Here is a 27,087-nt window from a genome sequence, read left to right as displayed (position 1 = left end):
AAAAAGCAAAAAAAAAAAAAAAAAAAAAAACAAAAGAGAATGCAACAGACGGCGAGGGAAGCGGAGGCCCGGGCGATCGGAGAGAAGAAGGTGAAAGATCTGATGAAGGCCAACAAGCGGTTGGTGGAGGTGCCGTATTCAGCCTCTCTCGCTCACACAATGAACGTTCTCGTCGCTAACCGCGTTGTGGCGGTCCCCGTGGCGGCGCCGCCTGGCCAATGGATCGGTGCCGGTGGATCCATGATCATGGAGACTGATAAGCAGACTGGGGTTCTTAGAAAGCACTATATTGGGATGGTGACCATGCTTGATATCTTGGCTCATATTGCTGGCGAGGAGGATGGTCCTGGTCTCGTCGATCTCGAACGGAAGATGGCGGTTCCAGTGTCGTCGATTATTGGTAATAACGTTGAAGGGTTGAGTCTCTGGACTTTGAGTCCCAACACCAGGTTTGTTTGTTTGTTTGATTAAGAGATTATGCTGAATTATCATAACCTAGTCAGTCAAATAATATACATTTTTTTCTCTATATGTATTTAATATATTAAATATTAATTTGAGTATTTTAAATTAAATATTATTTATTTATTTAATATATTATGGTGAATGATCCATCCTAACGTTTTGTAGTCATTTGGTAATTGATTGTGAATGTGGTGATTAAGTTTTTTGGTTTGGGTTATTGACGATGTTGTTGACAGCATATTAGAGTGTATGGAGTTATTCAGCATGGGGATCCACCGGGCGATGGTGCCCATCGATGGGGAGGCGGCTGGGGTGGAGCTGGTCAAGTCGGCCTCCAGCTACAGAATGCTGACACAAATGGACGTGTTGAGGTTTCTAAGTGAACAAATCCCAGAAATGCAACAGACTTTGGGACAAAGTGTGAAGGAAATGGGAGCCATTAATGAAAATGTTATGGCCATTACAGATAAAACCAAAGTAATCGAAGCCATAAAGTGCATGAAATCTAGTTTTCTCAATGCTGTTCCTATTGTTAGAAGCACACAGCTCGGCGGCGACCACACCCACACCCAGCTTTTTACTGTATGTCCACTCATTTGCCATTGTGGAAAGTCGGAATCGTCTCATCGCTGAGATTTGTGATTCCTAACTTTGTTAATCCTCTCTCACAGGGAAGAGGAAGAAAGCTAGGTGGGACGTTTTCGGCGACGGATCTGAGAGGGTGTCACCTCGCGACGCTGCAGACGTGGCTGCAGCAAACGGCATTGGAGTTCACGGAGACGATCGGGAAAAGCGCGCTGCTGGAGGGGACGGCAGTGGGAGGGAGAGAACTGGTGACGTGCGGAGAGGAAAGCTCGATGAAGGAAGTGATGGAGAAGGTAGTGTCGAAACATGTGCATAGAATTTGGGTGACTGATGAACATGGTTTGCTGCTTGGGCTCATCTCTTTGTCGGACATGATTAGAGCTATTAGGCTTTCACTTCTGTCTCAAATACAAACCTGACCTGATAGCCCTCCCTATCTCTATATATTTATGTTTGTATGTTTTGTTTATATTTGTGTTTGATTATGAGTGGGAGTTTGTTGAGCATTCTCTCTAGAATTTGGTTGATTTTGAAGCCTGGTATACCATACCGTAGTTAATTTTTAAAAATTCTAAAAAGTTCTATATCGATTGCTGCATTGATTGGAGAGAAAAGGTGTGCCAATGAGGACCGCGGTCATGTGTATATATGATATCTAGTTTGGACATATCAAATTTTTAATTTTATAGCTAATAAATACGTAATAAAAAGAATATTAGCGGTAAAAAATGATTCATTTGTATGTGTTAATTTTGTTCCTAGTGTGGGGTTTCATGGTACCTACATCACACGTAATCGATGTAATCTACGAACTCGTATACCATATGAATAGACGATTTAATTGAATATCTTTTTCAAATTCGATGCATTTAAATACAAGATGATGGCGGTGTAATTCATCAACATTAAATTATAAACGAATAAATGAGTATAATGCTAAATTCCAAATTACATGAGGATTGAGGCGACGGCACCTGTAACAGGATTATCACGATTGATAAGATTAGTGTGTGAGATGGACGGTGGAGAGTGCGGACACGCGGCAAGACTCCATTGGATGCCATTATCCGTAGTTGGATTTGGCGTTTGAGAAGAAAGAGAAATAAATAAAAGATAAAGAGAGAAAAAACAAATTCAAATAATAATAATTACTGGAATACTATTTCGATCCTCCTAAATCCCTAATCCACAAAAAGTTTTTATGGGTGGGAATGAGTTTTAAAAATATATTATAAAAAGTATTGTCTAAAAAATATCTCTAAAATTTTAAATTTAATCATAATATATTTTTATTTTTTAAAAATGAAAAATTCACATGTAAAATGTGGAGTGTCAATAATTATTCCCACCAATGACGTGGAAATTTTGAGTAATAGTCTTTTTTGTCTAGTGGTGGGCCCCATGAAGTCTGCTTCTAACAATTTGAATAAATGATTTTTTTAATAGAAAAAAGAAAAAAAAAACAATTTTAATAATTTTATTTTCTCACAATATTAAGTAATTAAACTAATCATTTTTTGTTACACAATTCTAATTGAAACAAAACATTATATAACCCACCATCCAATTGTTACAACTGAACGCTGAAATTAGCATAATTAAAATATTAAACCATCTAAATGACGTAAGTAACATATGTTACAAACATATTATTATTATTATTATTATGATAATAAATATTCTTAATTTGAAAATGTTATTTTCACTAAGTGCATTAAAGGCAATGAGTGAAACAAAAATTGAATAAATAAATTATTTTAAATTTAGGAGACTGATGATGATACATTAGGGCTTGAATTCTAGGATTCAATAAATTATACTTGAGAGTCTATTTAAATACGTAATAAATCAATTGCTCAACCACGGAAGACCAATCTCTCACCTACTTTATCATTAAGAATTCGCCATTTTTCCCCCTCACATTTTTAAGAAAAATCTGAGATCTCTGAAATTTCCCCATCCCCATCCTCTTCCTCGATACCTCCGCCACCAAACCCCGATCTATAAAACTCTCCCACCCTTCCTTCAATGCGCTCCTCCGCGATCTCCGATGGCATCCAACGGTGCTGCAACAACTCTAACCGGCAATCTCCGGCATAGGATAGATAGCCGCAACGGTAACGGTATCGGAAACGGAAACGGAAACGAGGGAGGGAAGATGACGAACAAGGATTTCCACAGCGGCGATGGCGGCGGGTACTATTATAAAGGGTTCCGGAAGGCGTCGTGTATGAGATGGACGGTGGAAGATGTGGCACACGTGGCGAGGTATCACTGGATACCGTGCGTTTTCGCTATGGGTCTGTTGTTCTTTATGGGCGTGGAGTACACTCTCCGGATGGTTCCGCCGGCTTCTCCACCGTTCGATTTGGGGTTTGCGCTCACGCGCCCGGTGCATCGCGTGTTGTCCTCGTGGCCAGAGCTGAATACGCTGCTAGCGGCTCTGAACACGGTTAGCCTTTTGTTTTCCCAACTTTACTCGCCCAATCAATCATCGTCCTTATATTAATGCATGCCTGAATTATTAATTTCTTTTTATTTTCTGAGTTCTGTGCAATAGTTATAATTTTCTAATGATTTATTTTAGAAAAAAAAAAAATTAAAATTGAAAAAATAGTTTTAATTATTTGGATGAAAAATTGTAGGTGTTTGTGGGAATGCAAACAACATATATATTATGGAGTTGGCTAATCGAAGGGCGTCCAAGGGCCACTATTTCGGCCTTGTTCATGTTCACTTGCCGTGGCATTCTCGGCTATTCCACCCAACTTCCACTCCCTCAGGTGTGCGTTGTGTCATGGTCATGCTCTTTTATGCTCTTCAATCTCAAGCATTTACTTGATTTTGGTTTTTAAATGTAGGGATTTCTCGGGTCGGAGATGGATTTTCCAGTGGGAAACGTATCGTTCTTCTTGTTCTTCTCTGGTCACGTGGCGGGATCGGTGATAGCATCGCTCGACATGCGACGGATGCGACGGTGGGGGATGGCTTGGATGTTCGACTTCCTCAACCTCCTCCAAGCGATTAGATTGTTGGGTACTCGAGGTCACTATACAATTGACTTGGCGGTGGGCGTGGGAGCCGGAATTCTTTTCGACTCGCTTGCGGGGCATTATTATGAAGCCAGCCAGAGGAAGAACATTGAGGACACTAAGTTAGCTAAAACTTTTGCATAATTGGTTGTCACCCGAAACCACAGATTATTAGGAGAGAAGACCCGATTGGAGGACCATTTGAATTAGTACGTTGGACTTTATTTTTATCTTCAATTCATGGTTAATGCCTTTTATTTTATTAATTCATATTTTTAATTTATTTTCTATGCAAAGGATATATTATTAAATTCGTTTAATCTTGGTTTATCTCTAACCGAGGCGTTCTAATTAAGTTGCAGAATGGGCCAGCATCAAATAGTGAAAAGCCCAAAGTCCAAGGCCCAATGCTACCTTCGGCCCTTTATTTAAAATTAATTTACTATTTTTAAATTTATTGCTTTTATGTTTATTCGATGGTATCGTGAAAAGAAAAATATATGATTCTTAAAATAAAGGTTATATCTTATTTATTATTCCATTTAATATTGGTTTTTTTTATAATTTTTGTTTCTTTGACTTCTTGTCCGTGCTTGTCATTTATAAGATAGGGTCACATTTCTTACTTTTAATTTCTAAGAGGGAAGACTATCTCTTATTATTGAGCCACCGAAAAAATGTGTATATTGTTGGTATAAGTAGTAACTTCATTTCTTTTAAGTTTTTTTCTTAGTCATCCTAATTCTAGGATGGTTCTCATTCCGATATGGTCTTGATTCATTTATGTATCCTTATTTTATTCGAATGTCATGTGATGGAGTATCTGTATCATGCATGCTTCTCCACTGATGACAAAATGACCTTCGAGACTCTTCTAGGCTTCCGCATTCATATGCTTTTGCATTGGGACTGATAGCGGGAAGACCCAGAGATCATAAATCAAGAATGAGATAGGAATAGAGGCATTTAGCCCAACATACTCCGATGAATGGGTCGGTCACTTAATCCAAAGACAACGAAAGGGATCGACAAGTAGTATTTTGAATATGGGTCGGTTCAAGTTGGGTCTTTCTTAGTTGTAGCATCTCTTTTATATTTTAAAAAGCTCTCCATGTTTTCATTTTAATTAATTCACATCTTATTTTTTAGGTAGCGTGAGTTAGAAGAATCTTTCAAGAATTCCACGACTGCAAGAATTCCACGACCGCAAGAAAAAGGCGATTTTGTGCTAAATGCCAGCAACCTCTTTCCCACCCTCAATAAAATGATATCATAAATGAATAACAACACCATAATTAGCCTAGTCTCTGTATATCATATAAATTAAATGGTGCCTCATTTTTCCGGGCTCACCCCTGATAGATGAACTGCTTTAAAATTTCTTTAATTATTTTTAATTACAAGCAAAGTTTCTTCTTCCAATTGATCTGAGATCTCATAATCTGAAATTAGTTTTGGAGAAGTTTTCATACCTTTATAAGGAATATTTTATTTTCCTATCTCACAATCCACTCTCCTTGGGAGGCCCAGCTTCCTCGCTGGTATACTGCTCGATATTTAGCTCTGATACCATTTGTAACAGTTGAAGTCCATTGTTAACATATATTATCTACTTTGACCCAATACATAGCGAGTCAAAACATATTGTAGCACTTGATCTAATCATTTAAAACCCACCACACAAATATTTGGAGAAATTTTTTGGTGAAATTTTTTGGTGCATACAGTTGAGATGAGTTTGTAGGACGTTTACGTTGTTGCATGCTTTAAAATATTTCAACCACTAGAACCATGAAAGCTATGTTATAGTATTAAAGTTTTATTTTTCTAAAATCAAGTTCAACCTTATATTATATTTTTGTTATTTTTGTTTATGAAATATTAAGATGAACTTGATTTTGTGTTACTATATTAACAACATGTCGTTGAACGAAACGAAACACATGTCACTACAATTGACTACGAGAGAGATTTGATAATATGAACACAATTACATATGATCCAAAGTATAGGTTTGAAATGGTTTAAATGGGTAGCCTCCCAACCCTAAGCAGGTGTGAGATGAAGGGTTTGAATTTTTATTGATCCCAATTAATTTGACAGATGCAGGGTTATTTAATGCTCTATTTTGTTTTCAACTTTTTGCACATGCTCCATTTCACCTAATTTGTCATCTGCCCATCCATTTCCCAAAGTTCTCAGTGAGCTCGGCCCTTTCGACAGGGATGCGTAAGATTCTATATTGGTAAGACAGGAGAACCAAACTTTTTTTTTAATAAAGATGTGAAAACATCTCTCTAGTAGACGCGTTTTAAAGCGAACAATATAGCGGTGAACTTGACTGTTACAAATGGTATCAGAGTCAGACATCGGGCGGTGTGTTAACTAGGACGCTAGAACCCTCAAGACAGGAAAATTTTAAGATCCCACATTAATTAAAGAGGAGAGCGAAGCATTCGTTATAAGGGTGTACATAGTTTATATTGATCAAGAACTTTACAAGTTCCTTCCTCAGCTAAATGATATCATTTTTCTTTTGCTATAGTCCACATTTGAAGGGGAAAAAGAAGAGATATCGAAGAAGTTGAGAGAAGATCCATCCACCTATTTGTTAGGTGGGAACTTTTGGCATATCTAGTTGAGATGATGTAGATATTAATAGGGCAGCTATTAATATCTTAGACCTGAAAATGGGCTATTTTTGTTTGATCAACATTTGTAGACACTGACCTTCTTACCTTTTTCTTTAAGACCTAAGGAACAATTAATTAAAGGATGTCAGTATATAATTTCATTGTGAGATTTCACATCGATGGACGACGTAGGAGTGGAAAACAAAACATTTTTTATTACAGGTGTGAAAAATTTTCCTTAGTAGGCACATTTTAAAACTGTGAGGCTGACGACGATCCATAACGAATGAAAATAGACAATATCTGCTAGCGGTGACTTAGAGTTGTTAGAAATGATATTAGAGATAGACATTGAATATCAATGCGAATGTTAGGTTTTCAAATGGGTGGACCGTAAAATCTCACATCGGTGGGAGAGGAGAACGAAACATTTTTTATAAAAATGTGGAAACCTCTTCTTAAAAGACACATTTTAAAATCGTGAAACTGACGACGATACATAACGGGTCAAAGCGAACTTGAGCTGTTACATTCAAATCTTTGACTTGTTGATAGAAGGCACTTATTTTATAGTAGCGTGACCTCAAATTAAATTACTATATTTAATAGATTTTAACAATACACTCATTTCAATAATTATATTTATCCTTTTGGCATTAACCTCATTTATTTAGAAGTTTCATACAGACATTTCTTTCCCATCATATTTGATAAATAAATAAACAAATTTCAATTGTGTTGTTAACCATAAATTGGACTGAGCAAGTTCTTTTAAATTTCTTCTTCCATATAGCTGCTAAAACCACTCACCTACCCCACACCATAATTTTTCAAATTGCATACAAACCATTGAATTTAATAATAATAATAATAATAAAATGGAACCCCTTTTTACTATAAATAAAGGCTGAAGCATTTGAGGACTTGAGCATTTGAGCTGAGGCAGTAGTACTTCCAAAGTCCCATACTCTGTGTTGTCTTTGCTCTCTGCCATTAACGTCCTCTAATGGAAGCAATAAAAAAAGAGCTTGAAGATACAAACAATGATCAGAAGGCTATGGCGGTCGAAGATGAAGCTCCGGTGAGGTCGGGACAACGGCCGATTTTCAAAAGAAAATGGACAAGTGTAGACAAACGTACTGCTGGTGCTGTTTTGGCTATGCATTTGCTTTGTCTCTTGGCACCATTTCACTTCACTTGGCCAGCCTTCTGGCTTGCCGTTGTACTCTACATTATCACGGGCCTGTTTGGTTTGACACTTTCGTACCACCGACATCTCACGCACAAGAGTTTCAAACTTCCCAAATGGCTTGAATACACGTTCGCTTATATTGGCGTCCATACCTATCAGGTTAATCATACATCGTTTACCATTCTCTCTTTTTCCTTCGGGATTGTTAAGCCTTTGTTTTGATGTGATTTTATAGGGTGACCCAATTGATTGGGTGAGTACGCATAGGTATCATCATCAGTTTGTTGATACTGAAAGAGATCCACACACTCCGACACAAGGATTTTGGTTCGGTCACGTTGCGTGGATATTTGATTCGTATGGTTTGACAAAAAAAGTTAGTCCGAAACACGTTGAAAATTTTGAGGAAAGAAATCGAAAAGGAAAGCTTTTTAGAAATATTTTTGTGGGATATTTGAAATATGGAAGACCAAACAATGTGGAGGATTTACAAAAGCAGGCCTTTTATAGGTTTCTTCGAAGAACATACATTCTTCATCATGTTGGTCTTGCAGTTGTCCTCTATGCTGTCGGAGGGCTTCCCTTCCTCGTTTGGGGAATGGTAAGATTGTTTTCTCGTAGAATATCCTTTTACTTTTAGGGTTCAGATGTTTCGTAAGTGGATTTTCTTATAATGATCCTGCATACGAATTGATAACAATATAATATAAAATAAAAAACATAATATTATCATAAAAACATGCCGCTATCAAGATATGAATATTGTCTGCATAAGTTCTTATTGTCAGGATTTAATATAACTTATTGCTGGTTTGAATTAGGAGTCTATTTATGCACGTGCAAATTAGTTGAATTTGTGTAGAGTTATTTCCGTTTAAATAGAAGTCTTATTGCTAAAATAGAGTAAGAATACAACCCTTTATATTTTAGTTTTCTCTGTATTGTTTTTTTGAGTAATAATAATTCCAAATTTATTCACAAAAAAAGTGTTAGATATTGAGTCATTTATGGTTTACTAACCTAAAGATGATATATTTTTACTTATAAATTCATGATCAATAAAAAAAAAAAAAAATTGATTGAACAAATCAATGGTAATAATTTGAATTGATTGAAAAAAATGTAGGGAGTGAGGATAGTAAGCTTTCAACATATCACATTCGCGGTAAATTCTTTGGGCCATATGTGGGGAAACCAACAATGGAACACAGGGGATCAGTCGAGAAACAACTGGTTGGTCGAAGTTTGTTTCGTTTCTACGTTACGTTTTCTTTTGTTGTCGTTGAGTAAATGAGCTAATGAAAGGATTCGTTTTTAGGGTATTGGCATTGCTTATATTTGGGGAAGGGTGGCACAACAACCACCATGCATTTGAGTATTCAGCTCGTCATGGCCTAGAATGGTGGCAGCTGGATGTGACTTGGTGGGTGATTTTGGTTCTTGAAGCTATGGGGTTAGCAACGGATGTGAAATTACCCTCTCAACATCACATGCAGAAATTGGGCATGCAACCCAAGTGCGAGTGATGATCATAAATGTGTTCAATCTCTCTCAAATTTTCATGCCTTTTATTTCTCTATGGTTATGTAATATGTATGGGGTATGTTTAAGAATAATGTAGGGAACAAAACAAAAAACTACGACATTATCCTAAAGGATTTATATTTGAGTAAGAAGTGTGTGAACAATAATATGTGCTTTATAAGAATTTGTGTGGGTCTTTTCCTATAACTCAAGCTCTCGTGGTTCGTAATCAATTATATGTAGATAGATACACCATATACTTATGGACATATAAAAAATGTTAGGATCACAAAATTCAGAATGCTACTCATACACGCTATCATAAGGAGCAATTTGTTATTCACGGAAAACTCCAAGTCTCTATGTAACAACCTAATCCTATCGCTAACAGATATTATCCGGTTTGACCCGTTACATATCGCTGTCAGCCTCACAGTTTAAAAATGAGTCTACTACGGAAAGATTTCCACACTTTTATAACAAATGATTCGTTCTCCTCTTCAACCGATGTGAGATTTCACAATACGGTCTGCTAGCGAGGACGCTGGTCCCCAAGAGGGTTGATTGTGAGATCCTGCATTAGTTGGAGAGGAGGATGAAATATGTTTTATAAGAGTATGAACACCTCTCCTAAATAGACCCGTTTTAAAATTATGAGGTTGTTAAACTAGACAATATCTACTGGATGTGAGCTTGGATTGTTACCCTATACACCTACTACCATCTTAACCCTTCTAACTACTAAAAATAAAACTAAATATGAAGTTGTTACAGTCTTCTTTATTATTTTGAATTCAATATGAACCCATATTGATTTAATTGGAGTTTGGAGTTTGGATTGTTGTTTATTTTTAATACTAACACTTTTGAAATGGAGGGGGTTTGATTGAATGTAAGAGGTGGGTTTTGTTGGCCTATTAATATCAATCAATGAATATGCATGGCCTACTTCTTGGGGTGTTGAACAAATAGATTAAAAGGGTAAGGTTTGCTAACGTTTTAAAGCATATAATGATGAAAATAGATAGTAAATTCAGGTTTACACAAAAGGTAAAGTTTACAAAAATGATATTCTGAATTTGATTTAGGTCAGAAAAATGGTTGGGATTTATGATGATGATGGGTATACGCTGCAAAAATAAATGGGTATCCCCAAAAACCCAACCAGCTCTCATGATGGGTTTCAATATTTATAGATCCCAATTAATTTCACAGATGGAGGCATTATTTTGTTTTCAACTTTTCACACATGCTCTTCTTCCACTAATTTCTTCTATAGACTCATTTTCCTTACGACACATCACTAGCACATATTATCTTCTTTAAGCTTTCCTTTCAAAATTAGTTTCCACATTCTTATAAAAAAAATTTCGTTCTCCTCTCCAACCGAGGTGGGATCTTACAATCCACCTCCTTTCAGGGTTCAGCGTCCTCGTTGACACACTGTTTGATGTCTGGCACTATACTATTTGTAACAGACCAAGTCCACCACAAATGAGATTCCCCTCAAGGTTTTTAAAACACTTCTATTAGGAAGAAGTTTCCATAATTTTATAAGGAACTATTCGTTCCCCTCTCTAATTGATGTGGATTCTCGTAGAGTTATTCCCTTAAAACACCGTTGAAAAACATGATACGATCTACGCACGAACATCTAAAGCACAAAACATCTAAAAACAAGTAGAATTTGGTAACTTTTTGTTTGTGTTCATGGTTGGAGTTAAATCAAGGATATAAATATTCAGTTTAGATTTATATGAAATATTGTAACATGTTAGTGAGTAGTTAATATTAGAATGATGAGAGTATGATGGAAGATAAATATTAGAATGAATTTGTAATAATTTGACCCATGCAATATAAAAAAAAAAAAAGAGGAAGCTCTACTTAAATATCTTTGAAGTCAAACAGCACACCATTTTGGAACTTATTTACTACGTACATAGCCTACTTTATGGGACCAACCCTCTACCTGGTTTAATCTATCGGAATATTTTTATAACGATTTGAAAATCTCTCTCTAATAACTGTCCTTTATAATTATGAGGCTGACAATGATACATAACAAACAAAAACGGACAATATCGGCTAGCGATAGACTTAGGCTATTACAAATGGTATCAAAATTAGAGATCGGACGGTGCATCGACAAGGATGTTGAGCTTATAAAAGAAGTGGATTGTGAGGTCCCACCTCAAAAGGAAAAGAAAAATTATTTAAAGATTATGTTATTTCATGATCTTAGCGTGATGCTTAATATTATTCGAGTCCATCATAACCGAAGGATTAACAGTTGTGATCAGCTCGAACGACACCTGCATAGCAGTGCACTGTGTTCTAGCTGGTGTGCGCTTGGCAACAGCGATCTGGAAACTCACAGCGAAAATATGTACACCAAATTATGGAGGAGATCGTTCCGCATGGTCCTCGAAATCTCCTTTGTTTACTCATTATTTTATCTCTGATTCTCTAACATTGCCCTCAATTGACGTGCCTTCATTTATCTCTTCTGCCTTCGCCATGTTTCTCATGTTCCTTAATAAATATCTCTTTGAAAAAAAAACATTATCTTTTTTCTCTCATGCTTCTTAATAAATATATTTTTTAAACTGTGTGGCAATTCGCTCCCTTGTGGCCCATCGTCCTCGTTGGCACACTGCTCGATGCTTGGCTCTGATACCATCTATAACAGCCCAAGTCCACCGCTAACATATATTGTCGGTTTTGGTCCCGTTACATATCGTCGTCAGCTTCACGATTTTAAAATACGTCTGTTAGGGAGAAGTTTCCACACTCTTAAAGCAATACTTCATTCACCTCTCCAGCCGATGTGGAATCTCACAATCCACCTCTCCTGGAGCCCAACATCCCTACTAGCATATCCCCAGTGTTTCACTTTGATACCATTTGTAATGGTCCAAGTCCACCGCTAGCAGATATCGTCCACTTTGACTTGTTACGTATCAATGTCAGTCTCACGGTTTTAAAACACGTTTACTAGAGAGAAGTTTCCACATCCTTATGAGGAATGTTTCGTTCCCTTTTCAACCGATGTGGGATCTCACCGTTATTTTTCTACGCATGCATTAAGTTCAAAAATATGTATATTGAAATCGAAACCAAATTCATGTTTGGTTTCCTTTAGAATATTTGTATGTCACAATAGATTTATGTTATTTTTCATCAATGACGGAGAAAGTTATGAACATTGATATTTTCTAAAATTGCATGCAGATCATTTGATTTTTTGAAATAATTGATCATAATTATTTATTTATTTAATGGAAGCCCATTCTACTATAAATAAAGGCTGAACAAAGCTTGAACCAGCATTTGAGCTGAGGCAGTGGTACCCTGGATTGCCTTTGCTCTTTGCCGTTAATGTCTCTTGCTCCTCAAATGGAGGCAGCAACGAAGGAGGTGGAAGATAAAAATACCGATGAGAAGGCTATGGCCGTGAATGACAAAGCTCCAGTGAGGCCCCGTGGAAGGCCCTTTTTTCAAAGAAGATGGACAACTTTGGACAAACGTTCTGCTGGTCTTCTTTTGGTCTTGCATTTGCTTTGTCTCTTGGCGCCATTTCACTTCACTTGGTCAGCCTTCTGCCTCGCCTTTCTACTCTACAATTTCACGGGCCTCTTCGGTTTGACGCTTTCGTACCACCGACATCTCTCGCACAAGAGTTTCAAGCTTCCCAAGTGGCTTGAATACACGTTCGCTTATATTGGAGTCCTTACTCTTCAGGTTAATCATGTGTTATTTACCTTTCTAAATTTTTATTCTCATTTTTTTTTTCTTTTTTCATTAAGTATTACCTTTGTTATTATAGGGCGATCCAATTGATTGGGTGAGTACACACAGATATCATCATCAATTTGTCGATACAGACAGAGATCCACACAGTCCAAAACAAGGATTTTGGTTTGGTCATATTGCATGGATATTTGATTCGTATGGTTTGACTAAGAAAGTTTGTCCGAAACACGTTGAAGATTTTGAGGAAAGGAATCGAAAACGAAAGCGTTTTAGAAATATTTTTGTGGGATGTTTGAAATATGGAAGACCAAACAACGTGGAAGATTTACAAAAGCAGGCCTTTTATAGGTTTCTTCGTACAACAAACATTCTTCATCATTTTGGTCTTGCAATTGTCCTCAATGCCGTCGGAGGGCTTCCCTTCCTCGTATGGGGAATGGTAAGATTTTTCCTCGTACAATATCATACTACTTTTAATTTAAGGAAAGTGTTCGTAGGTTCATGTAATCAAGACTCAAATGGAACCTTTGTAGTAAGTGTAGTGTAACCGTTTAAGTATTCCGATAGTAGATATTAACTTTTTTGAACTCTCCAATCTATGTGGAATCTCACCATCTTCTTCCATTCGGGGTTCAGCGTCCTTGCTGGCACACTGCCATTGCATTAGTTAAGAAGGCTTTCTCTAAAAGTTTTTAAAATGCATAAGCTAAGAAGATTTTTCCACACTAAGTGAACATAATTTGATGGTTTGAATTGATCGAATAAATGCAGAGTGTAAGAACGGTATGCTTTCAACATGTCACATCTCCCTAAACTCTATCGGCCACATGTGGGGAAACCAGCAATGGAACACCGGGGATCAGTCAAGAAACAACTGGTTCGTCGAAGTTTTTTTTCGTTTTTACATTACATTTTCTTTTGTTGTCGTTGAGTAAATGAGCTAATGAAACGATTGGTTTTTAGGGTATTGGCATTGCTTATATTTGGGGAAGGGTGGCACAACCACCACCATGCATTTGAGTATTCAGCTCGACATGGCCTAGAATGGTGGCAGCTCGATGTAACCTGGTGGGTGATTTTGTTGCTTCAAGCTCTTGGGTTAGCAACCGATTTGAAATTACCCTCTCAACATCACATGCAGAAGTTGGTGTTTCAACCTAAATGCGAGTGATCGATCTCACATGACATACAAAATGTATGAGATCCCCAAAATTTGACCTAATGTATGATGCGAGTCATACCTCCTTTCTGTTCCTAAACAAAACTTTCTTGAATAACATAACATGAAGCGAACATGCTACCATAGTGTGTGTGGCATAATATATAGAGGTTTCATGCATTAAACAACACAGAAGTCACCACAAGATACATAACATGATATAATCGTGTGATACCATGACACATGCGTATCAAATAATCACAAAGTATGACACATGGTCACAAAGAACGTGTCGTTCATACCTCATATAATTCATCCAACTCACTAACCAATACATCTTAATTCCTCCAACCCTAAAAAATACATCTTATTGATATTCACGTACACTCCTAATAAATACTAACCTAGAAATTTAGAATTAAGCATGTTTAATCCGGAGCAATTTACATTAAATTTTGAGGACAAAATATGCTAGGAAACGTAGTGATGTCATAGGAAAAGATCGGGGTCATTAGGCGCCAAACTTTAAATCCTAAATCTTGATATGAATCTTAGACATAAAACATAAAACGTTACATCGAGCCAGTTCGAGTGGAGTTGGGTTGTTATATTTGTTTTTGTGGAAAGGAGATGGTAAGAAAATTGATGAGTGTTAATGGTGAATGGGATGTGGCAGGGAGTGAGGCTTGTTTGGGTGCTGCACATTACTTTCTTCGTAAATTCTGCCTGCCACATATGGGGCTACCGACTGTGGGACACAAATGATTTGTCGAAGAACAATTGGTACACTCACTTTTTGTGTTCTTCAGTAGTTACTGCGTCAAATTCAATTGGTTTTTAGGTATGTGCAAAAGATTGTAAATGTTGGCAGGGTGATAGGGTTGCTTGCCTTTGGGGAGGGTTGGCACAACAACCACCATGCTTTTGAATATTCATCTCGACATGGGCATGAATGGTGGGAGTTTGACTTGACATGGTGCGTTATTTTGTTCCTTCAAGCCCTTGGATTGGCAACTGATGTGAAGTTACCCTCTCCACGCCATCAGCAAAAGTTAGCTCTAAACCCTAAAAGAAGTTGATGATTTCTAGACACTTGTTTCATGCATTCTTTGAGTTAAGACTTGTTTGATGTATTGATTGGACTATACATAGTTTGTTAAGTTCGAGTTTGAATTATGTGTGACATTCGAGTAAAAGAGATTTATATGAATGAACTGAGATCATGTTTAAATGAGAGCGATCATAAGGATAGAATGACTATAAAAAACTTAGGAAATTGAAAGTCAATATCTATACTAACAAGGTGCACATTCTTTTTGGTGCCATAATTATAAGAACTTTATGGTTAAACATGTTTTACTTTGAGTAATTCTATATTGGGTGACCTCTTGGTAATTTTCCTTAGATACACGTGAGTAATGATAAAACATGCTGGATGAACGATAGTTTTTACTCTTAATAAGCAATGACGTGTATCTAAAACATGCTGGATGAATCTTAGGCATAAGGTCGTTGCATTATGTCCATAGACTTATCATATGTCACACCAATTATTAAAAAATTTAGAAGATGAATGGAAACTTACTCTAAACTATAATTTAACCTAATCTTATTATATAATACAAATTAATTGGAGATAATTGATTTGAGAGATGTCCACCAAATAAACTATGGTACCCAAATTAAATGTCAAAAGTAGGGCAACTATTAAGTGCAATAATGTGTTCTTAGGAAAGCGAAGCTTTTGTGTCCTTAAAGAGCTATTGCTATATCACATCATGTGGGTACCATGCTTTCAATCTTTGCATGTGACTCCCTCTGTTTGGGGTTAGGACTCATTTGAATTTAATTAGTCTCATCACTAGAATTCTATTCAACTAATTTGGACTATGATCTCGACGGATTCAAGTCAACTCTATTAAACGTCATGAGTGAAGACTATGTGTACAGACCAACACGTGCATCACCTCTGACATGGTTAAATTACCCACTCCTTACTTCTAGGAGAGAAAACTACTCCCACAAATTAACTATAAAGTTTCTGTGATTGAAACATCGAAAATGAGGGTGCACCTTATTAGTATGCTAGTTACTTTTAATTCTTGTAAGTTTTTTTTTAGTTATTTTCAGGATACTTGAATTTGAGAATAGGTGGAGAGAAGCAGGCCAGAACTCGAAGCTGAGAACGGTGGCCATGGATACTTGGAACCAACAATGGGTAAACAGGCGGCGGACGAAGATCACAAAACTCAAGAAAATGATTAAGACGAGTCAGGAATGGTTGATGGTTAGATAAGCTTTGTAACGTAAAAAGGATGAGTGTTATCATATTCAAGATATGGATCCTCCTAATATGGGTAGCCTAACCACTTCCCTTTTTATTTTATTTATATGGGAAGTTTAACAATTTGTGCATATGCTTAACAACTTCCCTTATATTTTGAAGTTTTATTCAATTAGATTCTCCTTGCAGTACAGTCAAATTCAACCATATTATCACCTTTTGTTCATTACATATCTTCCTCACCTCACTAGCACTAGCACGTGTCTACTAGTGAGAGATTCCTGGTTCCCCTCTCCATCTGAGATCTCACAATCGGCTTGAGCCGTTACAAATGGTAGCAGAACTAGACACTCGACAGTGGCCTAACGAGAATGAATTGTGAGATCCTACATCCAGTTGAGAGGAGAACGAAACACTCTTAAAGGTGTATAATAGTAGAACTGTGAGGCTGACAATGACAATATAACTGGCTAAAATAAACCATATTTATTAATGGTGAGTTTAGAAAGTGTATTAAAGAAGAACTCAAAAATGATACTCAATTGGACATAGCATGTTGTAAATGGTATGAACATGTGGGATCTCTCCTACCACAACAAAAAAGCAACGTTTTGACTTGTCCGAATTGAGGAACAAAGGGTGAGAGAGTACAAATTAGAATAGACGTGTTTCATATTCAAAACCACAAGGTGTATGAAACTTGCCCTAAGAGAGACAGACGTAAAAGAACAAAGAAGTGTTCCCGAAAAATGAAATAGTTTCCTTTTTAGTGTTTAATAGTTTTAGGAAAATAAAAAGGCAAAACAAAAACAGGGGTTTAGTCATCTTTAAGAGATCTCAATATCTGGGTCAAATTTCTAGCATCAAATTCCCTTCAAATCCTTCACAAACTGATCATTTTTTCTCTTCTAACTTATTAAATTGCCCCCAACAGTCTACCAATTCAGAGTCGGCGGTTCTTGTATTGTTCTTTCTCCTATGGCTCTTCTCAATTCTCGGTTGTCCGATTCCAAATTCCACCGCTTTCCATCCCTCCGCCCTGCAATTCACCATCCCCGCCTGATGGCCGTCAGTTTCCGATCGGTTTCTGGCGACCCATTAGGCTCAAACTTAGTGGGTCGTTGCAATTTCAAATCCTTGAGGCTGAATTCATCGAGTAGGATCCAAAACAGAGCAACTCCACCGCTGACAGAGGCATTTGAACCAGGGTCGCCGCCGCCGCCGGCTACTGGGAAAAGGATTTTGTTGTCGGATGTGGTGGTGAGGCGGCCGAAGGAGGTGTTTTCGGGACGGAAATGGACTCTTCATGACATCGGAACCGCCGGAGTGGTGGCGGCGGCTCATTTACTCGCTCTTTTGGCTCCATTTCAGTTCAATTGGGCTGCATTTTGGGTCGCAGTTTCTTTGTACATTGTCACAGGTCTTTTCGGAATTACCCTTTCGTTTCATCGGAATCTTTCTCATCGCAGCTTCAAACTTCCAAAATGGCTAGAATACTTCTTCGCTTATTGCGGAGTTCAAGCACTTCAGGTTCAAATCAAATCCTATTTTTTCCTCAAATTTGAAAATCTACTCTGTTCTGACTCTGTTTTTGTATCTGTTTAGGGGAATCCATTGAATTGGGTCAGCACGCATAGATATCACCATCAATTTTGTGATTCCGAAAGAGACCCACATAGCCCAATCGAAGGCTTTTGGTTTAGCCACATGAGTTGGTTGTTTGATATCAAAACCATGACTGAGAGAGTGAGAAATTTTACTCTGTTCTTGGCTGAAATTTTACCCCTAATTAATAGATTCTAACTTATAAATTGGTTTTTTTTTTCAGTGTGGAGGGCAAAAAAACGTTGGGGATTTGCAAAAACAGCCATTTTATAGGTTTATTGAAAGAACTTATCTTCTTCATCCGATTTCTCTTGGTGCTCTGCTCTACACAATGGGTGGATTTCCATTCATTGTTTGGGGAATGGTAAGATGAATTCTTCTTTTTCTTTCACATGCACTGATTTTGGGTAAATAATGAATCAAAGACTTGTGTTTTTGTTCTTGATTACAGGGTGTGAGATTAGTTTGGGTGTACCATATAACCTGGCTGGTGAATTCAGCTTGCCATGTATGGGGAAATCAGGCTTGGAAAACAGGGGATTTGTCTAGAAACAATTGGTAAATTTGGCCCTTTTATACGATGATTTCAACTGATCCGACCAAAAATACCTTAAAATGTTAATGATATGTTTGTTGGTGAAGGTGGGTGGCGCTGTTTGCATTTGGAGAAGGGTGGCACAACAACCACCACGCATTTGAGTTCTCGGCGCGACATGGGCTAGAGTGGTGGCAACTCGACATGACATGGTACGTCGTCCGGCTTCTTCAAGCTCTCGGTTTGGCCACAGATGTGAAGATACCAACACAGCTTCAGAAGCAAAACTTTGCTACTGTCAACGCCACATGACTTTGTACCAACTTTTATTACCCAAATCTTAGATCCAAAAGCTGTATGCTTTCTCGTTCCGATAGTTAAAATGTAACGACCCGAATTTCTTAACGAAAATTCCATACTTTTAATGCAAATTGAACACTACAAGAAGTAAGACATGGTAGAGAATTCGCATAGCTCTTCAAGAATATGTCTCACTTTTATTGAAAAGTTCTCAAAATGCCTTGTGGTTCTCTACTACAAGTGTGCCCCTTTCATCTGTGTTTTGGACACCAAAATGTCAAGCTCCCATTGAAATACACGGTGCTCGCACCTCTTACCAACATGTTGCTTTCTTGGAAATCTCTCAGGCGTTAACTAGCTAGCCTTAGGCTCCAAAATGTAATACCAAAGTTAATGTAATATCAAAGTTGTGAGATCAAACCCAACTCGGTATTATTAAAAAAATAGAGATCTCAGAGTTTGAGAAGGTAACGAAACATTCTTTCTTCATAAGGGTGTAAAAACTTCTATAATAACATACGCGTTTTAGAAAGTTTGAGGGAAGCCCAAAGAAGAACAATATCTACTAATAGGCTTGGACCGTTACAAATGGTATCGGAGCCAGACACTAAGCAGTGTGCCAGTAAGAACGCTGAGCCCCAAAGTGAATGGATACCGAATGAGTGCCAACAAGGACGCTGGCCTCGAAGGGGGTGAATTGACTGATCCTAGTTACAAATGGTGGATTGCGAAAACTTCTCCATAGCATACGTGTTTTAGAAAGTTTGAGGGGAAGCCCAAAGAAACAATATTTGCTAATAGGGTTTGGGCCGTTACAAATGGCATCAGAGCTAGAGAACAATGTGCCAGCAAGGACACTGAGCCTCAAAGGGAGTGGATACCGAATGAGTGTCAACAAGAACACTGGGGCCCGAAGGGAGTGGATTGTGAGATCCCAGTTGGAGAGGGGAATGGAACATTATGTATAACGGTGCGGAAACCTCTCCCTAGCATATGCATTTTAAAAACTTTTTAAGGGAAGTCCAGCAAAAAAAGCCTAAAGAGGACAATATCGACCAGCAGTGAGCTTGTGCCGTTACAAAAGTACGTATTATCTACGACACATCATAATCACATGATTATTCAATTTCAGCAAGCCTACATACAAAAACTTGAATAGATAATGATTAAGAATGTTGAGCAACGAGTCAAAAATTGGTTTGGGAAAGAGTGAGAGGCAAAGGCAGCCATGAATGAGGTAAGCTAATGGCTTTTGAAGATGAAAAGAAGCCACAAACTAAAGCAAAACAAGAGATAAAAGCCACGAAATTCAACCACTTCAAAAGGGTTGTCTTGTTTTTTTGTCTTGCAGGAATTTTGGAAAAGAACAAACTCGTACCCCCGACATTTGGAATTTCGAAGCTAACAAGGAAAGAAGAGTTAAGGAACTAACAAAACAATGGTAATACAATGATGTCCTTAAAAAGGACACTCAAAAGAATGGTCTGCTTTGTGTGTAGTCTCCACTGTAGAAGTGCACGGGACACACAAAGCATGGTTTAAAGGAAACTGTTTCCTTCTTTTCAATACTCCTTACTCTTTAATGGTCAATATCATATAGTACTGAGTAATATTATAACTATTCGCTTACCACAAGTTGCTCGATTGTTAACATAATAAAACTATATAGGGTAAATGATCCTATAGTAAACAATTATGTACATTGTAATAATGATCATGTGTAGTAAGCAAAGTAAAAAGTTGGTAAACGTATAGATTTTTTCTCATCTATTGTTTGTGTTCATCTGGATCGAATTCTTTGTGTTCACCAAAATTAAATGTGTACGTTATTGTGCGATTCTAAGAATAATATTGTTAGTAGAGAAAAGATAAGGTTAATTAAATAGTTGGGTGACGACTTAGATAGGTAAGAAGCATGCATTAGGGTAGTGAGGAAGTCGAGGTAATTATTAAGAAATGAAACATGCTTCAAGAACAAGGGTTAATTAATTATTTCTTTACCCATAATCCCAGTTATGCTCTCTTTGCTGCACACTTTTTAATAACTTTAAGTAATTCATTCCAAAAAGTGCTTCTTTTTCTTTTGTAACTTTAACATTTTGGCTTACATAATTTAAACCATCATTTGCTTCTTAGATACATTCAAACATGTTCTTTTATTATTTTTGATCGAATCATTATCACCTTTCTTGTAATTCATGCTCTTTCGTACACAAAACCCCCCATCTTTCTTATCTACCTTATATCATTTTTTATAATTTATTTTGAAGGACGGGGTATTGTACGGCTCTAATATCATTTTTAACAGCTTAAGCCCAAAGCTAACAAATATTGTCTACTTTGACTCGTTACGTATCGCCACCAGCCTCACAATGATAAAACGCGTCTACTAGGAGAGAGGTTTCCACACCCTTAATAGAAATGTTTCGTTCTCCTCTCCAACCGATGTGGGATCAAGGATCTCACAAGACTAAAGAAAATGCTTAAAAGAATGGATAGTTATTGTCTATTCAACAAGGTGGATCTTTCTTCTCATAAGCTTAATTATAAGAACTTCAAAATTAAGCCACCCGTGGTTATACCGATAAAAGCTTGAAATATAATGAAGAAAGGAAATGAATGGTGTTATTATTATTGTATCAACCTGTTATTCAGTGAGAGTGTTAAATGAAGTGCCCATCATCAGCACTTGAAAACTGGGAAATGAATTCCCCTTTTATAATCATTTATTTACTTTCCCCACCATTTACACTCTATCACCACCTCCATAACCCCTTATTTATGGGTCGCTCAAAACCCTAAACTCCCAAACTCCTACGCCCCTCCCATAAACAACCAAATTCCATTTTCCCATTATATAAATATAATATAATATATACACATAAAAAGAGTTGCCAACCAAAAAGTTCTGTGCTTTAACACTGTAACCCCTTGAGACCATGAGTTTTGCAGCTCCAAAAAAAAAAAAAAAAAAAAAAAAAAAACCCATCTTTTGTTTCTGAAATGGCGAGTGTCAACCTGACAGGCAACCGGTTGCAGATGTCTGTCGGGTGGGAGTCACTGAGTTAATTCCCTCCGCCGCTTCCTTCTGACAGCACGCGAGGTTACTGGCTACTGGCGGAGCTGGTCACCCTCCATCCATTCCCACACCACCCTCTTCTCTTACATTTGTCTACTTGATACCCCACATTCTTACCTCGAACAAGTCCCAAACCAGCACGCCTTGAGTCGTCCATAAATTGTCTCCGATTTGGGAAGTGAAGTACACTCTCTAACACGTGGAGGGAGGTGATTGGGTTGTGTAGTCCACGGTGTGGGTTGGCGTGTGGGAGATGGGGTTGGATCATTCCGGAGCAGTGCCTTTAAATACTGGAGTGGGATGTCAATTCGGTGAAGGGTAACCCCAAAAGGCAAAAGCTTTCAGTTTTTTGTCGAAGGTTTAAGGACAGTGATTCATAACTGATTTGTTTGTTTGAGGATTTTGGATTTGTCGATCAGCCGCCAAAACGGGTCTGCCTCTGTGGATGCTTGGCTTCAGCGCCGACAGGTTGCGAGCCGACATGAACCGCTTACTCGCCCTACTCTTCCACCAAGTAAATTTCATAAACTCTCTCTTTTATTTTTCACTTTTTCATTTTGTGGCTTTACAATGCGATTGTTCTTCAATAAGGACTCAAGGGTTTTGCTTCAATTACTCAAAAAGATGAAATTTTTTTGTGTAATAATGATTTTTCTAACAAGGGTTTAATGTGTTTCTTCAAATTTTAGAACCATATTAAATGTTTTGCTTGAACCACACTTAAAATGGGGAGAAAATGATGTTCGAATCGTTAGATGAACATGACTCTCCACAATAGTATGATATTGTCTACTTTGAGCATAAACTCATGACTTTACTTTAGGTCTCTCTAAGAGGCCTTGTACCAATAATAATAGTATTCATTGATTATAAACTTATGATCATTCCTTAAATTAGCCGATGTGGGACTTTCATCCAACATGAATGAGTTTGAAAATTCTTGCTTATATTAAACGTTCATCACTAAATTAAATTTTTGGAATGTAGGGAGTATTAGACGAACAATTCTTGCAGCTACAACAGCTTCAAGATGAAAGCTCTCCAAATTTCGTATTGGAAGTAGTGAACATTTACTTTCAAGAATCGGAGCGGCTCTTGAAAAGCCTAAGAGCTTTGTTGTAAGTCTTTGTTTTGTAGTTCTCATGCACAGACACACAAAAGATTAAGAATAAGAAAAAGAAAAAGAAAAAGAAAAAGAAAGGTTGTTGATGGGGTTAGGGTTTTTGTTTGGATTGGACAGAATTGAGAGAGAGCTGACTGATTACAAGAAGATGGGAAACCATTTGAATCAGCTGATGGGGAGCAGCTCAAGCATTGGAGCTAACAGAGTCAGAAATGTTTGCATTGCATTTCGAGCCAATTCTGAACAAAGCAACCGTGCTGGGTAATTATTTAATCAAAACCCCCCATTTTTATCCTTTTTATCTTCTTATTTATCATCATTCAAAAAAACACATCATCTGGTGAAAATTGGAATCATTTAAAAGTTCGATCATGTGTTTATAAGTAAGTAATACATCTTTATTGGTACGAGATCTTTTGGATCTTAATTGTCCAAATAATAAACATTTGTTTTGATTGGCAGGTGTTTGAGAGCATTGGAAGTTCTTGAACACGAGTATTGCTATTTAAAGAGCAAACTTCACGAGCTGTTTCAGGTGAGTTGAAGATGGGGAAAGATGAAAGTTTTATAAAAATTGTTACACAAAAAAGGCAGCTTTTTTATTTAGCTTTTGTAATTTGCATGTGATGCAGATAGAGCAGCAAAGAGTGTTGGGCGCAGGAGTTAGGTACCCAATGCAACAGAATTGAACCCAAAAACTAAAAAAGAAGAAGAAGAAGAAGAAGAAGTGATTTTATTCAGAAAAGGAACAATGGAATGGCTCATTGGAAAACCCTACTTTTTCTTTTCTTCACCTCAAGCATCTTTTCATTTCTTTTCTTTTCTTTTTGTAGAGTTATAATTCTTTCTTCCTTTTCTTTTCTTGGTTTTCAATCCACTTTTATCCGCCAAAAACTGCTTCTGCTTGTAATGTTACATTCAATCTAATCATATTCTCACCAACTTTCCCTTTTTTTCTTCTCGTTCAAACCGATATTAATTGCTTCAAACTACTAGAGAGCTAGGGGTTTCCACATCCAGAATGCTTTCTTCCCCTCTCCAACTGATGAGGGATCTCATAATCTACTCCTCTTGGGGCTAGCATCATCGCTGGCATACCACTCAGTATCTGGTACTGATACCATTTGTAAGGAGTCAAAGTTGATGATATCTACTACGGGTAGACTTAGACTGTTACAAGAAAGTTTGATGTTGAAAATTGTTTGGGAGTGTAATAGATGGAGTATGATATGGACATATAGAGCAAGTAATGATCGAAAATAGGTCAGGGGCATTAGGGTCTCATTATGCATATGAACATGAGATTAAAGGGTTTGGAAATGAACAAGACAAGAAGCATAAGGGATTGAGAGTTGTAGCCATTGAAGCATTGATTTGAGGTCAAAATATGTGGTGGAAGAAGAAACCCTCGAATAGGGCATCACAATCAAACACTCAACTCATCAATATTAAACTTTAATTGCTCATACATTCATATTAGGGTTTCCAAAACAGTAACAACAATTGCGTTATTTCATCGTTACCTTACCATAAAATAGTTTTTTCAAAAAAGGAAATTTATCTAAAATGATATTATTCTTGACTTAAATTATTCTCCATCTTTTAACTTGGTGTCAAATCATTTCACGTCTCGAAAAGAAAATTGAGCTAACTGTGACACAACAAATAGTTAAAAAGACCGATAAACACGACTAATATGGACAGCAAATGAATATATAAAAAATTTACAAGGTAATAAAAAGAAATTAGAGTTATATGATGGAAGGGAATAAACTTTAAAAGGGCATAAAATAGGGTAAACTTAGGGTTAGAACATAAATAAATGAAAATTAGGGGTTTGTGGCTCAAAATAAACATTTTATTTTGTCTCCAAAATTCCACTATAAAGGCATTGCTTTGAAGCTTGTACTGTCCTCCATTAATATCCCTAAACTACCCTAACTTGGAACATTTTATTATAATTGGAAATATTAATTTATTTTTATTTAATTAAATAATTAAGAAATTATTAGATAGTGACGTGTCCCCATAAAACCCAAAACGCCAAAAAGCATATAATAATTTCTTCATGTGGTGTGACTTAATAAATATCCCCTATTTCTTCATATCCATCACGTTTACATTATTATCCTATCAACTCAACCAATTAATATTCCATCTACTATGTTTTTTAATAAAGATAAATATACCATTATATCTTCCAAATCTTATTCATTTTTTATATTTAATCACTTTTTTATTTAATATTTGTTGGCAAAATATATCTTCATTTCCAAAAAAATCATATCTAAATAATTTTTCTTTTTAAACTTTATCCAAATTCAATCGAAAGTACATCTCAGTCGCAAGAAATAATGAGCCCTACCAACTTGTCGATATGATTGAAGAAACCTAAATTTTTTAGGTTATGGCCCGGAGCCCTACGCGATCCTCTTCGAGCTTGTCTTTGACACTCGTGTTGTTTGATTTTCTGGAACTTTGCGTATACCTAGATTTAGTTTCAATGCACATTTTTTTATGTGTTAGATATTCACTATTTTTCTCCATCACATCAGGACATTTTTCATTGAGAATCTCTCTTTGTTTTTTTTTTTTAATGCATGAGATCACAACCTATTTTCTCTAAGTCAAATTTAGGGTACGACTCTAATATTATTAACAACTTTGGAGATACACTAGATCTCGATCTGGAATATGATTCTCAATTCTACTCGATAAAAATAAATTGAAAAAAAAATATATTTTTACAGGACCAAAAAAGAAATACGAACACTTGAAACGCGCCAAACTTTAACCTACACGTTCAAACCAGACCCACCACTATCACTCGCCCATTTCTTCGCGAGTTCTCTTTGCTGAGCCGTCCCGCCGACCCTTCAACCTCTGTCCCTTTCTCTTTCTCCTCCACTTATTCGCATTCTATCTTCTTTATAAGAGGACAGAGCTTCCCATTTCTCTGTATCACCAAAAACCCACTAAAATGAAGGTTTCTTCCATTGATGACTCTCAGTTTTTCCATAAAGGAGTCGGCATCGCCTCCTCCACCGCCACCACCACCACTACTACCCATCTCACTGTCATGAAAACCTCTCTCTTCTTCGCCGGAGATGGATTTACCGTTTACGATTGCAATGGAAGACTCGTCTTTCGAGTCGATTCATACGGCCCTGATTCTCGTTACAAAGATGAGCTGGTTCTAATGGACCCTCATGGACGATGCCTCTTCACCCTCCGCCGCAAGGTAATGCCTCATTTCTGTTTATTTTTTGTTGAATTCAAGTGGGTTTTGGGTAATTTTGGATTTGGGTTCTTGTTTTTCGAGTTTTGTGTTATGGGGTTTTTACTCTGTTTTTTTCTACGAAAACAGAGGCCGAGTTTGCATCAACGGTGGGAAGGGTATCTCCATGAGAGAATCAACGGTCAAAGACCGATCTTCGGAGTGCGGCGGTCGTCGGTCATAGGAAGGTCGAGTGTCACGGTGGAGATGTACAGAAATTCCAGCGAGGAGTATCAAATCGAGGGGTCTTTTGGGCAACGTTTATGCAAAATTTTGAACGCGAAGAAAGAGACAGTGGCTGAGATTAAGAGGAAAGTTGATGCTTCCACCAACGTGTTGCTTGGAAAAGATGTTTTTTCTCTCTCTGTGAAGCCTGGTTTTAATGGAGCTTTTGCCATGGCCTTGGTGCTTGTTCTTGATCGGATCAACGGTGATGATGGGGTTTATTCTAGCAGCGAACCAAATCGGACCCTTAATTGATTTTGAGGCTTTTTTTTTTTTTTTTTTTTTTTTTTTTTTTTTTTTTTTTTTTTTTTTT

The 27,087-nt window shown here is 37.1% G+C and overlaps 7 protein-coding genes and 2 long non-coding RNA genes across 11 annotated transcripts in view; 8 read left to right on the top strand and 1 right to left on the bottom strand.

The window, feature by feature from the left end:
* Nucleotides 1–15: 15 nt before the first annotated feature.
* On the top strand, nt 16–1,554 carry LOC111493020 (SNF1-related protein kinase regulatory subunit gamma-like PV42a). Its single transcript, XM_023142585.1, has 3 exons — nt 16–449; nt 702–1,047; nt 1,137–1,554. The coding sequence occupies exons 1-3, from the start codon at nt 40–42 to the stop codon at nt 1,467–1,469; spliced, it is 1,089 nt and encodes a 362-aa protein (XP_022998353.1). The 5' UTR covers nt 16–39; the 3' UTR covers nt 1,470–1,554.
* A 1,370-nt stretch (nt 1,555–2,924) lies between these two features.
* LOC111493022 (phosphatidylcholine:diacylglycerol cholinephosphotransferase 1-like) lies at nt 2,925–4,348 on the top strand. Its single transcript, XM_023142588.1, has 3 exons — nt 2,925–3,502; nt 3,696–3,833; nt 3,912–4,348. Exons 1-3 carry the CDS (start codon nt 3,101–3,103, stop codon nt 4,224–4,226), a joined length of 855 nt encoding a protein of 284 aa, XP_022998356.1. The 5' UTR covers nt 2,925–3,100; the 3' UTR covers nt 4,227–4,348.
* A 308-nt stretch (nt 4,349–4,656) lies between these two features.
* On the top strand, nt 4,657–5,315 carry LOC111493026. The gene is made up of 2 exons (XR_002719957.1): nt 4,657–5,132; nt 5,232–5,315. It is a non-coding gene; the product is annotated as an uncharacterized LOC111493026 (long non-coding RNA).
* A 2,326-nt stretch (nt 5,316–7,641) lies between these two features.
* On the top strand, nt 7,642–9,638 carry LOC111493021 (palmitoyl-monogalactosyldiacylglycerol delta-7 desaturase, chloroplastic-like). Its single transcript, XM_023142586.1, has 4 exons — nt 7,642–8,066; nt 8,143–8,508; nt 9,034–9,140; nt 9,226–9,638. The coding sequence occupies exons 1-4, from the start codon at nt 7,722–7,724 to the stop codon at nt 9,431–9,433; spliced, it is 1,026 nt and encodes a 341-aa protein (XP_022998354.1). The 5' UTR covers nt 7,642–7,721; the 3' UTR covers nt 9,434–9,638.
* A 3,151-nt stretch (nt 9,639–12,789) lies between these two features.
* LOC111493270 (palmitoyl-monogalactosyldiacylglycerol delta-7 desaturase, chloroplastic-like) lies at nt 12,790–19,507 on the top strand. Its single transcript, XM_023142915.1, has 6 exons — nt 12,790–13,175; nt 13,261–13,626; nt 15,023–15,129; nt 15,218–15,455; nt 19,254–19,260; nt 19,497–19,507. Exons 1-4 carry the CDS (start codon nt 12,813–12,815, stop codon nt 15,423–15,425), a joined length of 1,044 nt encoding a protein of 347 aa, XP_022998683.1. The 5' UTR covers nt 12,790–12,812; the 3' UTR covers nt 15,426–15,455; nt 19,254–19,260; nt 19,497–19,507.
* Nucleotides 17,451–19,223, top strand: LOC111493269 (palmitoyl-monogalactosyldiacylglycerol delta-7 desaturase, chloroplastic-like). The gene is made up of 5 exons (XM_023142913.1): nt 17,451–18,160; nt 18,236–18,376; nt 18,459–18,599; nt 18,687–18,793; nt 18,878–19,223. Exons 1-5 carry the CDS (start codon nt 17,609–17,611, stop codon nt 19,080–19,082), a joined length of 1,146 nt encoding a protein of 381 aa, XP_022998681.1. The 5' UTR covers nt 17,451–17,608; the 3' UTR covers nt 19,083–19,223.
* Nucleotides 19,508–22,480: 2,973 nt separating the features above from the next.
* Nucleotides 22,481–23,980, top strand: LOC111492964 (pseudo histidine-containing phosphotransfer protein 6). Of its 2 annotated transcripts, none has more exons than XM_023142513.1 (5): nt 22,481–22,663; nt 23,137–23,208; nt 23,397–23,533; nt 23,735–23,807; nt 23,905–23,980. In XM_023142513.1, exons 1-5 carry the CDS (start codon nt 22,595–22,597, stop codon nt 23,959–23,961), a joined length of 408 nt encoding a protein of 135 aa, XP_022998281.1. In that variant the 5' UTR covers nt 22,481–22,594; the 3' UTR covers nt 23,962–23,980. The 2 variants fall into 2 exon arrangements, with proteins under 2 accessions (XP_022998281.1, XP_022998280.1); XM_023142512.1 differs by having other exon boundaries at nt 23,137–23,267; nt 23,390–23,533.
* A 692-nt stretch (nt 23,981–24,672) lies between these two features.
* Nucleotides 24,673–26,119, bottom strand: LOC111493266. The gene is made up of 3 exons (XR_002719977.1): nt 26,044–26,119; nt 25,638–25,760; nt 24,673–24,923 (listed from the first exon to the last, which is right to left on the bottom strand). It is a non-coding gene; the product is annotated as an uncharacterized LOC111493266 (long non-coding RNA).
* Nucleotides 26,120–26,148: 29 nt separating this feature from the next.
* Nucleotides 26,149–27,087, top strand: part of LOC111493264 (protein LURP-one-related 5-like) — a 1,239-nt gene continuing 300 nt past the window's right edge. The window contains exons 1-2 of one of the 2 annotated variants that reach the window (XM_023142911.1): nt 26,149–26,513; nt 26,640–27,047. In XM_023142911.1, coding sequence (XP_022998679.1) covers nt 26,253–26,513; nt 26,640–27,029 — 651 coding nt within the window. In that variant the 5' untranslated portion in view covers nt 26,149–26,252 and the 3' untranslated portion in view covers nt 27,030–27,047. Of the gene's footprint in view, nt 26,514–26,639; nt 27,054–27,087 lie in introns of both variants that reach the window. The other variant, XM_023142910.1, reaches the window with a different exon arrangement.

Source organism: Cucurbita maxima, unplaced genomic scaffold (genome assembly GCF_002738345.1).
Source record: "Cucurbita maxima cultivar Rimu unplaced genomic scaffold, Cmax_1.0 Cma_Scf00018, whole genome shotgun sequence".
NCBI lineage: Eukaryota > Viridiplantae > Streptophyta > Magnoliopsida > Cucurbitales > Cucurbitaceae > Cucurbita > Cucurbita maxima.
Note: the sequence above shows the minus strand (reverse complement) of the source record. Positions and strands in the feature narration are given on the sequence as shown.

Excerpts from the sequence above, each read along its gene's own strand:
- LOC111493020 (XM_023142585.1), top strand. The coding sequence starts at position 40 with ATGCAACAGACGGCGAGGGAAGCGGAGGCCCGGGCGATCGGAGAGAAG. Across the intron at positions 450-701 it reads ACTTTGAGTCCCAACACCAG|CATATTAGAGTGTATGGAGT; the intron begins GTTTGTTTGTTT and ends TGTTGTTGACAG. Across the intron at positions 1,048-1,136 it reads CCCACACCCAGCTTTTTACT|GGAAGAGGAAGAAAGCTAGG; the intron begins GTATGTCCACTC and ends CCTCTCTCACAG.
- LOC111493022 (XM_023142588.1), top strand. The coding sequence starts at position 3,101 with ATGGCATCCAACGGTGCTGCAACAACTCTAACCGGCAATCTCCGGCAT. Across the intron at positions 3,503-3,695 it reads TGCTAGCGGCTCTGAACACG|GTGTTTGTGGGAATGCAAAC; the intron begins GTTAGCCTTTTG and ends GAAAAATTGTAG. Across the intron at positions 3,834-3,911 it reads CCCAACTTCCACTCCCTCAG|GGATTTCTCGGGTCGGAGAT; the intron begins GTGTGCGTTGTG and ends TTTTAAATGTAG.
- LOC111493021 (XM_023142586.1), top strand. The coding sequence starts at position 7,722 with ATGGAAGCAATAAAAAAAGAGCTTGAAGATACAAACAATGATCAGAAG. Across the intron at positions 8,067-8,142 it reads TTGGCGTCCATACCTATCAG|GGTGACCCAATTGATTGGGT; the intron begins GTTAATCATACA and ends GTGATTTTATAG. Across the intron at positions 8,509-9,033 it reads CCTTCCTCGTTTGGGGAATG|GGAGTGAGGATAGTAAGCTT; the intron begins GTAAGATTGTTT and ends AAAAAAATGTAG.
- LOC111493270 (XM_023142915.1), top strand. The coding sequence starts at position 12,813 with ATGTCTCTTGCTCCTCAAATGGAGGCAGCAACGAAGGAGGTGGAAGAT. Across the intron at positions 13,176-13,260 it reads TTGGAGTCCTTACTCTTCAG|GGCGATCCAATTGATTGGGT; the intron begins GTTAATCATGTG and ends TTGTTATTATAG. Across the intron at positions 13,627-15,022 it reads CCTTCCTCGTATGGGGAATG|GGAGTGAGGCTTGTTTGGGT; the intron begins GTAAGATTTTTC and ends GGGATGTGGCAG.
- LOC111493269 (XM_023142913.1), top strand. The coding sequence starts at position 17,609 with ATGGCTCTTCTCAATTCTCGGTTGTCCGATTCCAAATTCCACCGCTTT. Across the intron at positions 18,161-18,235 it reads GCGGAGTTCAAGCACTTCAG|GGGAATCCATTGAATTGGGT; the intron begins GTTCAAATCAAA and ends GTATCTGTTTAG. Across the intron at positions 18,794-18,877 it reads GATTTGTCTAGAAACAATTG|GTGGGTGGCGCTGTTTGCAT; the intron begins GTAAATTTGGCC and ends TTGTTGGTGAAG.
- LOC111492964 (XM_023142512.1), top strand. The coding sequence starts at position 22,595 with ATGCTTGGCTTCAGCGCCGACAGGTTGCGAGCCGACATGAACCGCTTA. Across the intron at positions 22,664-23,136 it reads TCGCCCTACTCTTCCACCAA|GGAGTATTAGACGAACAATT; the intron begins GTAAATTTCATA and ends TTTGGAATGTAG. Across the intron at positions 23,534-23,734 it reads GAACAAAGCAACCGTGCTGG|GTGTTTGAGAGCATTGGAAG; the intron begins GTAATTATTTAA and ends TTTGATTGGCAG.